We start from the raw sequence: 17,285 nt of genomic DNA on the forward strand, positions 1-17,285 counted from the left end.
AAAAACAATGAGTTACAATTTCAGATAAAGGCAAGTAAAAGGACTTGATGAATGAAGGCAATGCATGACCCTGGGTTGGATCTGGGACCAGTGGTGGGGGGAAAAAAGTCAATGAAAGACAATACTTAGACAATTGGCGAGATTATAAAACAGACTTAGAAAGTATTACTGTGTTAATGTTAATTTTTTTGGTTTTGATAACGGTATCTTGGTGATATAAGAGCACGTTCTTGTTTTTAAGAGATTCGCACCGAAAGGTTTAGAGATGAAGGACTATGATGCCTATGATTCTTCTCAAGTGATTCAGAAAAATTATGTATCACAGATAGAGAGAGAAAGCTTCACGTCAAAGCCTGGGGCACTCTCAGAATTCCCCCCAGATGCTGAATATATCAAAAACAACGGGTGGCCGAAGAGAGTCCTCACAAAATGGAGTTTATCATTATTATGTGAAGGGAAACAGACTAGGCCACCCCAGAATATGCCACTTTAGCATGAGGATTATTTTGAGCTAAATGCAATTGAGAACCAACTATAAAGCAAGAAGAATTCTCTGCCCTTCCCTTATCCGCCTAAAAGCAGGGCATAAACTGCCCTTTGAGGAAGGTGCCCGTGGTGTACCAGGGAGAGGAAGGTGACTCTTGTCATCAGAAATGAGGGGACGGCACCGAGATGGGTTTGGATAAACGGACCTTATCTTCCATTAGTTCACCCCTGTATTTCCTCACTACTTCCCCATAGTTTATCATCTCTCAAGGCCCAAACCTCCACTTTTTTGTTAAAATGATCGATGATCTCTGAAGTCTGCTTTGAGTTTCACTCTTTTTCTGTGAACTCTCATGCACATAAACGTTAAAAAAAATTAAAAGTGCTTTTTCTTCCTCTGTTAATCTGTCTTTTTTTAGTATAATTCACAGACTCCCGGTTACTGAATCTAAGAGAGTAGAAGGAAAGATTCTTCTTTTCCCCAATATATGCTTAATTACGATGTACTCAGGCGTCCCTTGTCCCCCATATTTTGTCATCGTGCACATGCTTTTTACTCTGTGAGTCAAAACTGGGAAAGAATTTCCAAGCGCAGGTTAGTAAATTACTCTACCATTCAATCGGTAAATCATTTGCAATACGAAAACTTCCCTGCTTAGAATTTGTCATTGATAGCTGCTTCATATATTCTAAAAACCTATTGAAAAGACAACATGTCATCATTAAAGATAACTTTAAAAATTAATAGGACTAATCTAATATCTGATTTTTAATTTCTACCTGTTTTATCCTAGAATGTGATTAGATGCATTCCTGTCTTGGCGCAGATAATCATAGTATACATGCCACTAAAATCTGCATTTTTGATCATAAAGACTTTTCTGGGTTTCTACATAGTTTTCATAAAGATTCTTTTCTTTCATTATCCATCATTCCTCAAAGAGCCATTACTTCCTAGGACTCCTGGGATGAAAGTACCATTGATTGCTAAATTCCTTAAGTGGGGGGGGGGGTGGGAATCATATAATTTTACCTTTTTATCCCTTTTAATGCCTAGAGCAGTGCTGGGAATATGCTAGTCTTCAGTAGATGACTGTAGCCTTGAGGAAAAAGCATATTAGTAAAGGTAAATTCTGGGAATAAAGGTCACCAAAAGACTGAGAGATCTAATCAGTTCTTGCATAGAATGTAGCATAAGTTTTCTAAAAACGCAACTAAACATACAAACATTATGAGATTAACCACACACATTTCTCCATGTTCAGACCTTCAAAGCGATATTGTAGCCGCATGCTGGCCATGTTCTATCTAATCTTATACAGGAAATAAAGATTTAGTAGTAAGAAAAACATCTGTTTATTGCAGCTTAATTCGTTTTTTGGTAATCTATGTGGGCAGTTGAATTATACAGAGGAAAAATTTTTCTGATAAGCTGGCTTTTTACTAATATGCTTTTTTTAAAAACTCAAGCTTCTGTCTACCACTATTCAAGCAAATGCTTAAATTATTGGTGGACTTGTAGATGGGAAATATAGAAAACCCCAAAAGATTTCCCCCAGTCACATCCACAACTCTTCATAATGCTATCATATAAAAATTTTAAAAAATAACACAGTGTAAATGAGAAAAGAACCCCAGGTACCGTCCTCAGGGAGCAGAAGATAAAAGGATCTCAAGAAACCCACAGTAAAGACTTCCTGGGGTATATACATGGGTTTCCGAATCCCCTCCCCTGACTGGGCTTGCCCAAGTCAAGTTGCTTAGCAAAACTGGGCCTCTACCAAGTGGTCAAGCTTCCTGGAGTTCAGGCAATGTGGATGGAAGCCAGCCCACTCGCCGACTTCCATCAACCTGCATTTGGTTAGCTTGCACACGGCACCCCTTCTGTGCCAGGTGCTGCACTGAAATTCTGGGCCAACCTAAAAAAATGGGCTTGGAGGTATTCCACCTGAGTCCCTCAGATCGCTCGGCTAGGCCGTAAAGGGGTACACGGCTCCTTCTCTCCACTGCGGTGAAACAGGTATCATAGTTTCCACCCTCGTGATTGAGTCAGCAGCACTTAGAAAGGCTTTGCCTATCACTGTAAGCCATCGATCTTCGTTTATCATGTACAAGCTGTCATCAAAGATCTGGGGTTTTCCTCAAACTGCGTCAGAGCACGATCGATGCCGTGGTGGGGAGTTACCGAGGTATGAACTCAGGAATCAGCAGGTGTTTCTAAGAGGTGAAATTGCTAGACAAAAAAGATAGGATTTGGAGGTCAGGAAGCGAGACTCAGAGGAACACACAGCCATTCTAAGTTGCATCTAAAGAAAGAGATTAAAGTAATAATGAAATGGTTGCCATCTGTCTGTGGAAATGCTTACTTCCCTCCCCTGTGTTTCCATGAGGAGCTTCCAAACCTTTTTCACTTAGTAATGGACACTTAAGGTGTGGCTTGATAGCCGTTTTTTAATCACTGAATAATATCCCATTGCACACATCACCACAGTTGGTTTATCCATCCATCTAGTGAAGGGCATCTTGGTTGCTTCCATTTTTTTTAGCAACTATAAAAAAGCTGGTGTAAATAGTTGTGCTCAGGGTTCTGTGTGGATATGATTTCAACTCATTTGGGTAAACGCTTAGGAACATGATTACTGGGTTATATGATAAGCACATTTTAGCTTTATAAGAAATTGCCGAACTGCCTTCCAAATTGTCTATACCATTTTGCATTCCCACCAGCAACAAACGAGTTCGTCTTGCTCTACATCCTCTCCAGTATTTGGTGTTGTCAGTGTTTTGGATTTTAGCCATTCTAATCAAAGTATGGTGGTATCTCACCCTTTTATTGATGTATAATTGGCACGCACTATCCTAGCTTTAGGTATAAATAATTAATTTTATTCAATATTCATATACATTACAAAATGATCACACAGTAAGTCTAGTTACCACCTTATCACCATGCAAAGTTATCACAATACTATTGACTATATCTCTTATGCTGGAAGTGATCCCCATGACTTATTTATTTTATAACTGGAAGTTTTTACCTCTTAATTCCCTTTTCCTATTTTGCCAGCCCTCTAGCCGCTCTCCCACTGGTAATCATCAGTTTGTTTCCTGTATCTATGAGTTTGTTTTAGTTTCGTTTTGTTTGTTAATTTGCTTTATTTTTCAGATTCCTCATGTAAGTGAAATCGCACAGTATTTGTCTTACTGTTTGATTTATTTCACTTAGCATAATACTCTCCAGCTCTATCTATGTTGTTGCAAATTCATTTCTTTGTGGCCAAATAATATTCCATCATATATAGGTACCACATTTTCTTTATCTAACCCTCTATTGATAGGCACTTAGGTTGCTTCCATATCTTGGCTATTGTAAATAGTGCAGCAATGAATATAAGGGTACATATATCTCTTTGAATTAGTGTTTTTGTTTTCTTTGATAAATACCCATGAGTGGAATTGCCGACCTGTGTGGTGCTTCCATTTTTACTTTTTAAAGGAAACTCCATCCTGTTTTTCATAGTGGCTACACCCATTTTCATTCCTACCAGCAATGCACAAGGGTCGCCTTTTCTCCACACCCTCACCAACACTTGTTATTTTGAGTCTTTAATCAGGTTGTTTTTTAAATATTAAATTGTATAAATCATTTATGAGTTTTAGACAATAACTCCATATCAGATGCATAATTTGCAAATATCACCTCCCATTCAATGGGTTGCCTTTTCATTCTGTTGATGACTTCCTTCGCTGTACAAAAGATTTTAGTTTGATGTAACCCCACTTATTTATTTTTGCTTTTGTTGTTTTTTTTTCAGACCAGTTTTCTGGTCTAAAAAAAAAAAATTGCTGAAACTGATGTCAGAAAGCTTATTGCCTATGTTTTCTTCTAAGAGTTTTATGGTTTCCAGTCACTTTTGTTTTAATTTATAATTCGCTAATGACATAAAGTGTTGAACACATTTTTGCATGCACATTTGCCGTCTGTAGTTGTTCTTTTGTGAGATTATTCTCAAAACTTAAAGTAACAACAACAAAAAAAAATAGTAAGCCCAACTCTACTCTTCCACCCACCACAGATAGATATCTGCAAAGGAGCTGTTACTAAGCACACTCACATCTGAGAGTGCAGACACCGAGAAGAAATTAGCAGCAGAAACAAAGGCTCTGATTAAGGTACGTATGACTAAGCATCCTTGGGGAAGAACGACGTGAGGAAGCAGGGACACTTCTATTTCTTTGGGAAAGAGGCAAAGGGAAGGCTGATACTTCAAAGGTCTTAAACAAGAGGTGATTTTTAAAAAATCTTTGCATGTCCCCAAGAGTGCACAAACCCCAAATATGTCTCTTAGTGGCTGCCTGTGACTCTGGCTGAGGAAAGAAAGCAAGCCTTGCTGTTGTTGTCTGCAGGATGCTAGGAGGGAGCCAAAGCTCTTAGAAGAGCGGGAGAGAAGATCCGTCATATCACCAGGTGTCATGGGGGAACCTGTCCTCGTGCGGGTACAATGCTTATATCAGATGGCAGAAGGACATGTGGGTTTTGTACTCAAGGAAGAAAGCTGGCAATCAGAAGTTCATCCCTGACTCGATGCTAACTTAAATGGTTTTACTCCATTCTCGCTAAACCCTGAAAAGTTTGATTAGCCCCGTTTCATGGACAAAGAACCCAAAGCTCAGTTTGAAAAACGAGCTCAAGTTTTCTTTGCTATAAAGTAATCTAGAACTTGGAAGCCTAGTGGCCTAGACTCCACAAGACTGGAGCTTTTGACTCTATCCACAAATTAGAGAAATATGGAAAAGAAAAACAGTTTGGAGTAAACAGATGTGTTTTCATGTCTTAGCTCTGTCATCTCACTCTCTGTGGATTGAAGCTCTCTGAAATTCAGACGCAACTGTTACTCCAGAAATGGAAAAGATGTTTTCATGCCAGCTTCCTAGGGATGCGCTAGAAATAAATGTTGTCACGCATCTAAGGTTCCCGGCCCACTGTAATAGATGGTAGATAGTTACTACTTCTCATGAATTTTACTGAAAAAGATCAAGGTGGCATGTGGATTGGGTGTCATTAGGAAGGCTCTGGAAAAGAGAATGGACCAATTCATATTCTAGGATAGAAAGGTAAACTAAACCAACTCATATTCCAGGATAGAAAGGTAAACTAAAACTAGTTGGTTTTAAAAAAAAAAACTATAAAAGACAAAAAGGAAGAAGATGTGGCAGGGGCGGGGAGTTTTGACAGATGCCACAAAAAATTGTAAAAAGACCCACTTTCATACTTTAGAAACTAGTTTTTTTTAAAAAAAAATCTACTTGGAAGTAAATACTTAAATGAAATTAATATTTTTAAAAATAGTTAACTTGTTTGGCATTTCAAATTATAGAAAGGTGGCATAGTAGATAGGGATTCTGAGTCTTCGGTGATCGAAAGCCTTGAAAAGTAATAAATCTAGATTGGAATTGCCTTGAATGTATATATATCAGTTTGAGAAGAATTATCATGTTTTAAATTTGAATCTCCCTTTCTATAAATATAGCATATATTTACTTGTAATCATGTCTTCTTTTACATTTATCTACAAAGTTTTATTATATTTTACATAACTGAATTGCAGTTTTTATCAGGTTTGTTCTTAATAAGCCTCGGATATTTGTTGCTAGTATGATTGGGATCATTTTTTCTACTGCATTTTAAAATTACTTATTTATGGTGCTTACGAAAGCAGCTAAAAGAATGAGCTAAACTTTTTAGTATTGCTTAGCTGTATGTCTAAAACAACATGCCACGAGAAGAAAACCGAGATGGAAAAAGAGAGATGTGATGTTATGTCATTTATGTAAGTTAAAAGCGAACGCAAAACAATATTATATATTGTTTATGGAGACATATAGTATGTAAAAGTACAGGGGGAAATTGTTTTAAAAAAAACACGAAATTGGTTTTAGTAATTGCTCCTAAGGTGTGGGGATAAGTTGTATAGTTAAAGGGAACTTTAGCTTAACCTCTGTTACGTTAGAAAGAAAGGAAGGAAGGAAAGAAGAAAGGAAGGGAAGGAGAAAGAAAAGGAAGAAAAAAGAACCAGAAGCAAATATGACAATATGTTATTCATTGCTAATTATAGATGGGGAAACTATAGGTATTTAAAAGTCCTTTTTAAATTTTTGCTTGTCTTGTCCGCCCCGCCCCCCATTGCCACCTTCCCCGGTATTTATCAGTCAGCCAGGGCAGTTTTCAATTTTCGAAAAGCGTTAATGGACTAGTCTTCTTTCAGTATCAATTCGAATCAGAAAGTCTTATCTAGACATCATCTAAATCAGGTATGTGTGAGACTTGAGCTATGGTCCATTTTGAATTTTGGGGCGGGAGACACAAACATTTAGTCCATAACATGGCTTTAGGGCTTCAACATGTAAATTTGATGGGGGAGGGGAAGGGAACCATGTTCAGCCCACATTTTTAAATAAAAATATTTTAAAGGAATAAATGTCTCTTAGGTGCCTCTGTGACCAAGTCCTCCTGCCTTGATGGATTATACACTCGAGCCTAATGTGACAGCAACTGAAGACTACTATCCTAATGCCATCGCAAGCCCCTGTGATGGAGAACTTATCCAGAGAGATAGCAAGTCACTTCTTGCCGTCTTTTACTGCATCCTGTTTGTACTCGGTCTTCTGGGAAACAGCCTGGTCATCCTGGTCCTTGTCATCTGCAAGAAGTTAAGGAACATCACAGATGTGTACCTCTTGAACCTGGCCCTGTCTGACCTGCTTTTTGTCTTCTCCTTTCCCTTTCAGACTCACTATCAACTCCACCAGTGGGTGTTTGGGACTATAATGTGCAAGGTGGTCTCTGGCTTTTATTACATTGGCTTCTTCAGCAGCATGTTCTTTATCACCCTCATAAGCTTGGACAGGTACCTGGCAATTGTCCACGCTGTATATGCCTTGAAAGTGAGGACAGCCAGGATGGGCACAGCCCTGAGCTTGGTGGTATGGCTGACTGCTATCCTGGCCACCAGCCCAATGTTAGTATTTTACCAAGTAGTCTCTGAAGATGGCATCCTACAGTGTTATTCATTTTACAATCAAGACGCTTTGAAGTGGCAGTTCTTCATTCACTTCGAAATGAATATCTTAGGCCTGTTGATCCCATTCACCATCCTCATGTTCTGCTACATTAGCATCCTGCTCCAGCTGAAGAATTGCCAAAACCACAACAAGACCAAGGCCATCAAGCTGGTGCTCGCTGTGGTCATTGCGTCTTTACTCTTCTGGGTCCCATTCAATGTGGTCCTCTTCCTCACTTCCCTGCACAACATGCACATCTTGGATGGATGCGTCATGAGGCAGAGGCTGATATATGCCACTCATGTCACAGAAACCATTTCCTTCACTCACTGCTGTATGAACCCTATCATCTATGCTTTCATGGGTGAGAAGTTCAAGAAACATCTCTCGGAAATATTTCGGAAAATTTACAATCACGTCTCTCTCTTCCTGGGGAGACAAATCCCCAGAGAGAGCTGCGAAAGATCATCTTCCTTCCACCAGCACTCTTCCCGTTCTGCGACCACAGACTACATTTTGTAAGGAGTGGACCTCGAAGGGGGCCTCTGCTTTCATCACCGCTCTTCTTTCAGAAGGAAAACATGCTTTATCTCAGAGTCTGAGGTGCCATGAAGGGATACTCCTAGAAATTTGGTTGCAGACACAAGATGTAGTTCATATTAAATGAGTTCCTACAATTGCAAGTTAATCTTCTCATCTTTTGAAGACTTAACTATCTTCTGAAAATAGTCTATATATTACACTGTTAAGTGTAATGTCTGCTATGAGTTTTTATATATGAATTTAAATTTTATCAAATGCTTTTTTCTTATCCATTGAGGTGATCGTATAGCTTTTCCTCCATTATTCTGTTAACTTGGTAACACTGATTGATTTTCTTATGTTAAATCAACCTGTATGTTCCTCGGCAATAAAAATGACCTCTTGATCATGATCCTTTTAATAAATAATTGAATTCTCTTAGGATTTTTTGTATCTGTGTTCACGAGAGACATTGTCCCATAATTTCCCCTTCTTACAATGTCCTGGTCAGGTTTGGCCTCAAAAAGGATGTGTTGAGAAGTATTCCCTTTTCCACTACTCTCTGGAACTGTTCGTGTAAACAATTTGGTGTTATTTCTTCTTTAAATGTTTGGTGAAATTAATTAGTGAAGCCATTGTGGTTTCTCTGTAGAAAGATTTCAAGTAATGCATTCAAATTCTTGGCAGATAGAGATTATTCAGATTTTCCGTTTTTGCTTGTCTCGCTTTTGGAAAGTTGAGATTTTTAAGGAATTTTTCCACTTTATTTAAGTTGTCAAACAGATTTTCATAAGGTTCTCCCTAATATATTCTCATAGTCTTTTTAACACAGGAAGATCTGAAGTAATGTCCCTTTTCATTGATAATATTGGTTGTTTGTGTTTTTATATCTTTTTTCCTGATAAGTTTTATGGGGTTTATCAATTTTACCAATCATTTTTAAAGAACCAGCTTTTGGTTTTGTTGATTTTCTATTTTTGTCTTTTTATTAATTTTTGCTCTTATCTTTATCTTCACTGGTTTTGGGGGGATTTAATTTTCTGTTTTATTCTAGCTTCTTGAAATGGAATCTTAGATTATTGAATGTCAACCTTTGTTCATTTCTGAAAAATGCCTTGAAAGCTACAAAATTCCCTCTAAGCACTACTTTGGCTGTATCTCATACATTTGACATAATATATTTTCATTAATTTTCAATTTAAATTATTTTCTATTTTTCCATTGCAAATTCTTTTTTGAATCATTAGTTCTTTAGAAGTTAATTACTAAGAAATTTCCAAACATTTGGAGATTTCTAATATGTTTATGTTTTAATTTCTAGTTTGAATCTCCACTGTTCTCAGAGAACATACATGTATGCATTCAGTTTTTTGAAGTTTATTGAAAATTGTTTTATGACCCAGAATATTGTAAATGTTTCATGTATATTTGAAAAGAATACGTGTGTTATATATAGTTGTAGGCTGCAGCTGATTAATCAGATTGTTCAAATCTTCTATATTCTTGCTGATTTTTCTGTTTGCTTATTCTATGAGTCATTGAGAGAGGTATATTAAAATTTTTAAGTGTGAATATTTGTCTCTTTCAATTTTTGCTGTATATACTTTGAAGCTATTCATTAGGTGCATACAAATATAGGATTGTTATGCCTTTTTATTGAGTTGACTATCCAGTTTCAGAACTTTTTCAACACTGCAAAGGGAAGTTCCATACCTATTAGCGATCATCCCCCTAAGACTCCCTCTTCCCCTAATTTGCTCTGTCTCTATGTAATTTCCTATTCTGGATGCTTCATATAAATGGAATCATACAGTGTGTGGTCTTTTGTGTCTGGCTTCTTTCATTTTGAAAAGTGTTTTCAAGTCTAGGCTCATTTTTATGCAAGGAAAAGAAATTCTGACTTTCACTTTTGGCAGTGTCAGACTAGGTACATCAGGCCAACACTTCTATTTAAAAAAAAAAAGTATAAAAGCTGGACAAAAATTAAAAATATATTTGTATCCAACTGCTTCAAAATTCATGGATAAGCATAAGACCTTGGAGAAGACATAAACCCAGAAAGCCAAACCCAGTGTTTGGATCTGTTTCTCCCTTGGAGATAGGTGCCAATTTCAGCATGGATTTCTGAAAGGCTGAGAATCTGAGTAGCATTTGAATAACACATAAGGAAAGGAAGTTTAAAGTTGGACCCCAGTACTTTACAAAACAGAATGCTGGTAAATCTCCTCTGCTTTCGGTCGGGACTCTGAGAGCTATACCTTAGGATTAGTGTGAACCAGGAAAAGAGAAGCTCTTGGAAGAGCTAGAACCTAACTTTGAATCCTTAGAAATTGGTTTGAGGAAATCCCAGGTTGCTGCTGCTCCCCCAGGAAACTGACAAAATCAAACATTAATCTCCTTTAGAGGAAGATAATATCATCCTCTACCTGAATCATTCTACCAACAGGCTTTCAAATATTTTCAAAATTTTTATGGTATTTTTGGCACACAGTAGAAATATCCAGACACATGAAAAGACATGAGATCATTAACAAAAAGGACCAGAAGCAACAGACAATAGAAGCAGGCCTATAATAGGAATTCCAGATATGGATGTGACAAAACACAGATTTTTAAAACAACCAGGCTTACTATGATCACCTAGATAGAAGGAAAGCTTGAAAATTTAGCAGGGAACTGGAAATTATAATATTTTTATAGAGGAGATCATATATTTGAAAATTACTAAATAGAAACTCCAAAAGCGAAAAATAAAATAATTAAAATTAAGAACTTCAACAGATTAGACACAGCTGAGAGATTAGTAAACTGGGAGAGAGGCAAGAAGAAAAGATCAAAAATAAAACATGGAGAGACTGAAAAAAAAGGAAAGGAAAGGAAAAGAAAAATATAATGGAGAGAGAGAGAAATAGAGCATCAAACAACAGAGAATAACATGTATTTTTGAGTCCTAAAAGAAGAACAGAAAAAGCAATATTAGAAAATATAACGGTTGAGAATGTTCCCATGTTAAAGAATAATATGAAGCGAAATAAATAGTCAGAAAGTCCTAAATCCCCAAGTAGGATGAAAAACTTCACACACACCTAGGCATATCAGAAATTGATAAAAACCAAAAACAAAGAGAAAAATCTTAAAAGCATCCAGATTTAAAAAAAAAAAAGACATCTTCAAAAGAGCAGCAATTGAAGTAAAAAAGGAACGATACCTCTAAAGAGCTAAATGTCAAACTAGAATTTTATATCCAGTAAAGATATTCATTAGAAATGATGGCAACATAAAGGACTTCCTACATTTTTAAATAAAAAGTATCAAATACAAATAAGACAAAATAATAAAACGAAGCTACTAGATAGTAATATAAAAGACCTTCGTGACCTTATTGTAAGGAAAGATGTCTTAAACGGAATTCAAAAATATTCACTATAAATTAACGTTGACTGCTTTGACATCGACTTCTATTAATTAGAGGACTAAGCAGTGAATACTGTGATGTAACACAGGGCCTTCCTCGAGAGTAAAGAACTTTTTACTCCAGCTGCTGGGAGAGCCATCAGCAGATAACATTCAGTCCTCAGCCCCCTTGGGGATTGCCTTTTTGCCTCCCTTAGAGAGTGGGCGACATCCCATGATCAATTAACTTGTAGAATGTCCTGGTCCCCTCATCCCAGATGGTGTAGCTTTGAAGGACCGAGTCAGCTAAAATTTGCATGAAGACTGCAGTGCAGCTCTGACTTCTCTCTCTCCTCATCCATGCTTCTTTCCCTTCCCTTCCTTCCCCCGGGGTCGATCCCAGCAGCAGTCCCAGAAAAACTTCCTAACGCCACTCTCCATCTCAGACTCTGTTTCTTGGGAAACCCCTCCGGCCACAGACACCAGTGAGACACACCAGAGAAAGTGAAAAGGGAGGCAGAGTCTCAGAATACATCACGGATCCAGAGTTGTGTAAAACAAAACAAAATAAAACAAAAACATCACATGGGGAGACAATAGGATAATAAGTGATAATGACTAAGGGAACGAAAAGAAAAAAAAAAAAACAGAACGAAACTAAACTAAAACAGATTCACAGGCTTAATTTCTACTTTTCAGCTCTGCAACATGCTTTCCCCGTGAGACAAAAGGTGAATTATACTGAGTCAATCATAACTTTGTAAAAAAGAAAAAAAAATGCAACTCTTTCTAGAGGAAAAACAACAACAACAACAACAACAACAAACAAAAAACTCTTCCACGGGGCCCTATGACACTCCGCAGAGCCGCCTCGCTCACCTGTCTGCGTCTTGCCCCATGGCTCCCTCTACCTGTGCCGGTCCACCGCTCTGCCCTTCCTTGAACCCTGGAAGGTGGATCGCTATTTTTCATTCAAATGATTCCCCTCTCACTTTTTATGTGTGTATTTCCCCACCCCACCCCACCCCCGCTTTGATCTCTAGTTATCTGAGTGTTAGCACTTTTACTTTTCTTATTCATCTCGTAGTTTTATTTTATTATACACCCCCCACACACACACACACACACGATGTGCTCTTAACTTCAGCTTTTAAATTTTGCACACTGGCAGCACAGCGAAGCACTCAGTCAACACTTGCTGAGTTGAAATGGTGAGGGCAGGAGGGACATGGGGACGGGGACAGAGGGCCATCTACATTTTGAGACACCTGCTCTGAGCTGAGCACCTCCAGCATTTTCTCGTTAACCTTCATAGAGTCCTTCAAGACGATTATCGTTAACCTTAAGAGGCTGCCAAACTGGAATCCCAGAGCCCGATGTCTCCTAACCAAACCAAGGGAGTTCCGCCCTGCCTCCTGCCTCAGCCAGCAGGTCCACTGTCTTCTACACCTGCGCTCTGTGCTCCTCCACGAGGCTGCCCAGCTGCCACGCCTGGAGCAGGCTGACCTCTGAAGGCCAGGACTCCGAGTGCAGCCAGCTGCCTGGGAGGGGCCACCTTGCTGGGCACAGCTGGATTGGACCAGCTCTGTGGTTGGCATGTGGCTTGAGGAATGGTTTCCTCTCTCTGCTACCGGACGGCTGCCTGCCAGGACTTTTCTCTCTCTGATCCAGCAAAGACCATTTGGAGCAGTGGACACTTGTGAAATGGATGTACCCCTGGATCTCGAACGATGCCAGGGTTTCCTGAGGGGACATTGCAAGGGATACCTCAGAAGTCCTGTCCTGGACCCTGCTGCTTTACTTACAGGCTGGCCTAGACTAACCTCCCTGAGCATCGGAGAAGTCATCTGTAAGATAAGGATGATGAAGATAGTGACGACGATGCCATTGATCCTTCCGGTTCCACAGAACTGCCTGACATCCAATCCGTAACCCATAAACCTCTTCGTACACATAAAAGGTGGATAATTATTACGATAACAAAAATACGTAGCATGTAGCCTTGACCTAGCTGTGTGAGTTAAGGCGACTTACTTTAACTGTTCTGTGCTTCTGTTTGCTTCTGTGTAAAATGTATAACTCTGATTTATACGAGAGGGTTCTACAGGGTTATGGAGCTGAGTTCTATCGCCACCTACCATTCACTAGGCGGCAGTAACAACAGTCGCCTGCAGCAGGACAGAAAGAACTGGAGCTCCTTCTGGTGTGTGTGTGTGTGTGTGGCTGTTTGTGTGTGGTAAATATTGTTAAAATATGTCAGTCAAGGAAACACTGAAGAACTGTTCCGGCTTAAAGGACACTAAAAACATGACACCTAGCTGAAATATATGATTCTAAATTGGATTCCGGATCAGGGGCAAAATGCTATAAAGGACGGTTTTGGTATAATTGGTAAAATTTGAATTTGGACCATATACGGGAGAACGTAAGTATTAGAAGAGAGAAAACAGAGAAACACGTAGAGCAGCGCCTGGGATATAGAAAGCAAATTACCCGTTACTACCTACCAGGAGAGTATGATTTCAACTGTTGTATTCACTGCCGTATCCTCAGAGCCTGGAACAGCCCCGGCACATACTATGTGCTTAGTTAATATTAGTTGAATGAATAAATGAACTGGCCCCTGAGACGAGACATAGTTAAGAATTAGGATTATCCATTCTGGCTCCTGGTGATTGTTGGTCACCTCGGGGACCCTGGACTACAAAACATTCTGCGATCGAGCCAGTTGTTCCAGGGACCTGGTGAACACAAAGAAAAATACGTCCGGCAGCTCCCCAAATCAAATGCATTTGTAATTTGCTAACTGGGGAGTGCCTAGAGCCCCTTCTAGTTCTGTCCCCCACTGCTTTTCTGCTGAGGGGGAGGGAGTGGATTTTGCTGCTGTCCTCGGGGGACAAACACAGGCTTTAAATGGCTGAGTCTGAGATTCAGGCGAATGTTCACCTACTAAGAGGAAGGCTTGCCTTTTTAAGGAGGCGGAGTTGGTAAATCTGAGCCTAGGTGTGCTGCGGGGCAGTCTCGGATGCCTGGTGGGGCAGCGGCATGCGGCACCCCTTCTCCCAGCTGAGCCCTGGCTGGCCAGCTCTGGCTGCCCAGGTCAGCCTAGATGCCGGCCAGCCTATCCCTGAGTTTCATTGCTTAGCAGATGCCAGGCAGTCTTGAGGGTGGTCGCAGAGTCCCAGAATGAGAAAGCTGGAAGGGGTCTTAGACGTCTGGTGCTCTCCTTTTCATGTATGGAGGAGGCAAGAGAATTAAAATGTTAATCAAGCCACGATCAGACTGCAGTCTGCTGATCAGCCCGCAGCCAGGCCAGGAGGACGCCTGCAGGACAAAGGAAGATTTCTGCTGGGATCGCTAGCAGCCCATTCCCCACACCCCTGAAGGGGAAACGGGAACCGAGAGTCATTCCCTATGGCTAAAACCGTGGAGAACCTATGGATGGATTAAGGACTAGAACTGCCAGCAGGCCTTTCACTCTACATATTCTCACCTTTTCAAGGTACATACTCTTCCCCTTGCTCACTGTATGTCCCTACCAAAGGAAATGGAAACTAAAGAATGACATATAAACTGAATTCCCTGAACACTCAGGGTCTCTCTCACCGTCCCTCTCACTCTCTGCCTCTGAGAGGAGACCACACTCTGTCAAGTGTTCTCCCTTTTCTGATAAATGTCCCTCTTGACTCCGAATATGGCGTGTGTACTGAATTCTTTCTACACTCTTCAACAAAGGATGCTTTTCTCTCAGTGAGTGCAGAACTTGGTCTCCTCATCACTTGGGGAAATTTGCCCTGTCCTGTGTCACTTCGACCTATGAGAAGACAGACCTTGACACACAGGATGCCCTGCCCAAGGCCACAGCAGCTATTGGTAGAACAGAGACTTTGAACCTGGACCCCTGATCTTAGAAGATGTTCATCGCGCCTGCCTATGTCATCCTCCATTGAGAGGTGGGGCCCTCAAATGGGGGGGCTTAGAGACAACATCTAGGGGCCCCTCCAGTCTTAATGACCCTGCTGATCATTTCCCATATAAAGTTCGCCTGACGATCTCCAGAGTGAGCAGAATCAGGGAAAGAAATTCTGCTCAGTGGCAACTCAAGGGAAAGCAGAAATTACATTTAAATGAGGTATTTTCTGGAAACACTCAGACACACAACTAGGAGGCAGAATGAAAAGTGAATTGTATGCAAATTAAGTGCTAAAAAATAGCATTCATTGGATGTCACCCCTTTCATATTTCAGGAGATGAAAAACCTCATTCTACAAATATTTGAGTCCAGACTTGGTTTCATGGGATCTAAATGAATGCTTTGGGATCGAACCAGAGAACAAGAGATTTTTCCTATTGGACTCAGATGAAACGACCGCCTTAGAGCCCCATGAAGATGACGCACGAAATGCACCACCACCCAGAAATGCTTATTTCCAGATGGAGCCATGTGCCAGAGATGAAGAAAGCCTTCCACATGTGGGACAAGTCATTCGTCTTTGGGGAATCTGCAAGTTGTCCCGCTCACCCCGGGGGAGGGAGACCATCAGGAACTGGGGAAAACGTGCTCAGAAAATATGTGCTTATGTTTAAGAACTTTTAGCCAAATTGCAGCCTATGTTTCCTTACTGGGAAACCAGCAGAAACACAAGAGGAACTTGATCTTTCCAGAGGATGGGGAAATCGTTTGTCACAGTGTTGATGGAGTGGTTGTGGCTTCCATGTGATACAACGCAAAATGCCACACAGCCTGGGCTTGCTTCATGGCTTCCTTTCTCCGTTTGCCTCTGCTATCTAGGCTCTTGGAGTAGAATCCCAGGACCCCAACTCTGGTCCCCCCCCCCTGCACCCCAAAATGTACCTCCCTTCCACTCCAGAAACCAGCCCAGGAGCTGTTCCACCTCATCGCTGTCTCGTCACCCTGTCATCCTCAGCTCGGTGGTGAGGCTGGAGGCAAAGGTCGCTGGCACAGAAAAAAGAAGGATATGTCTCACCTTTGAAGCCCAATGTAAACTTTACCAAAGTTTCTGGTAAAGCTATTTGAGATTTTATTTTCTCCTGCTGTTTGTGCCCATCTCTGTGACCTGGCACAGAAGGTGACTTTAGCCACTCCTCAGGGGGAATGCCTGCCCTGGGAGACTCTGAAGGCTGCTCTCTCAGACTGTGTGTTTGGGATGGGAAGGGATATTCAGATGGGAGGAGCCTCTTAGTTATAAGACGGGAGACACACCCATTCGCCCCTCTGGAAGGCCACTAGTCATAAAGAGGCTCATGAAGATGAAGGGAAGGGGCTTGTGGCAACTTAGCGTGTGAGCATGGTATTGTCCCTCTCCGCTCCCTACCGGCTTCCAAAAGCCAAGGTAAGCTCATGGATTTGACCATGGTAGATGGAATTTAGATATTTCCAGAAGCAGCTCTGACCGTAGTTGGACAGGGAAGGTCTCCCCGAGATGGCTTTTTCGGAATCATGGGGGCAGCTCACCAGTGTGCTCGTCACCATTCCGGCCATCTTCTTCCAAATGAAGTGACCAGGTGCACGGCCCTGTGAGGCTCATCTCCTCCTGCCCGGAAGCAGGAAGCCCAAACTTCCTGTGGAGCAGATTCTGCCATCCTGTTTGTTCTCGGCTTCCCATGTTTATTTCAGCCCTTTCCTTCCTGGATGGTGGAAACTCACAGATGTCAAAGCTTGTTGTGAATAAAGTTTTATGAAAGGGTCGTGTATCCAAATCGATATATGTACACTTCTTAGACAGTGTGGGAAAATATCATACAACCTTAATATCTAAAATGGGGGGTGGGGGGGAGGCCAGATTGGGTTTGAGGGATTC

General features: G+C 40.7%; 1 protein-coding gene across 4 annotated transcripts; it reads left to right on the forward strand.

The window, feature by feature from the left end:
- The first annotated feature begins 4,561 nt into the window (after positions 1–4,561).
- Positions 4,562–9,027, forward strand: CCR8 (C-C motif chemokine receptor 8). Of its 4 annotated transcripts, none has more exons than XM_016123911.2 (2): positions 4,562–4,659; positions 6,976–9,027. In XM_016123911.2, the coding sequence occupies exon 2, from the start codon at positions 7,006–7,008 to the stop codon at positions 8,068–8,070; it is 1,065 nt and encodes a 354-aa protein (XP_015979397.2). In that variant the 5' UTR covers positions 4,562–4,659; positions 6,976–7,005; the 3' UTR covers positions 8,071–9,027. The 4 variants fall into 4 exon arrangements, with proteins under 4 accessions (XP_015979397.2, XP_015979399.2, XP_036075794.1 ...); XM_016123913.2 differs by lacking the exon at positions 4,562–4,659 and adding an exon at positions 4,714–4,773; XM_036219901.1 differs by lacking the exon at positions 4,562–4,659 and adding an exon at positions 4,787–5,601.
- Positions 9,028–17,285: the final 8,258 nt, after the last annotated feature.

Source organism: Rousettus aegyptiacus, unplaced genomic scaffold (genome assembly GCF_014176215.1).
Source record: "Rousettus aegyptiacus isolate mRouAeg1 unplaced genomic scaffold, mRouAeg1.p scaffold_m13_p_4, whole genome shotgun sequence".
Taxonomy (NCBI): domain Eukaryota; kingdom Metazoa; phylum Chordata; class Mammalia; order Chiroptera; family Pteropodidae; genus Rousettus; species Rousettus aegyptiacus.

What these genes read in the sequence shown, in the direction of transcription:
- CCR8 (XM_016123911.2), top strand. Translation starts at nt 7,006, where the DNA reads ATGGATTATACACTCGAGCCTAATGTGACAGCAACTGAAGACTACTAT.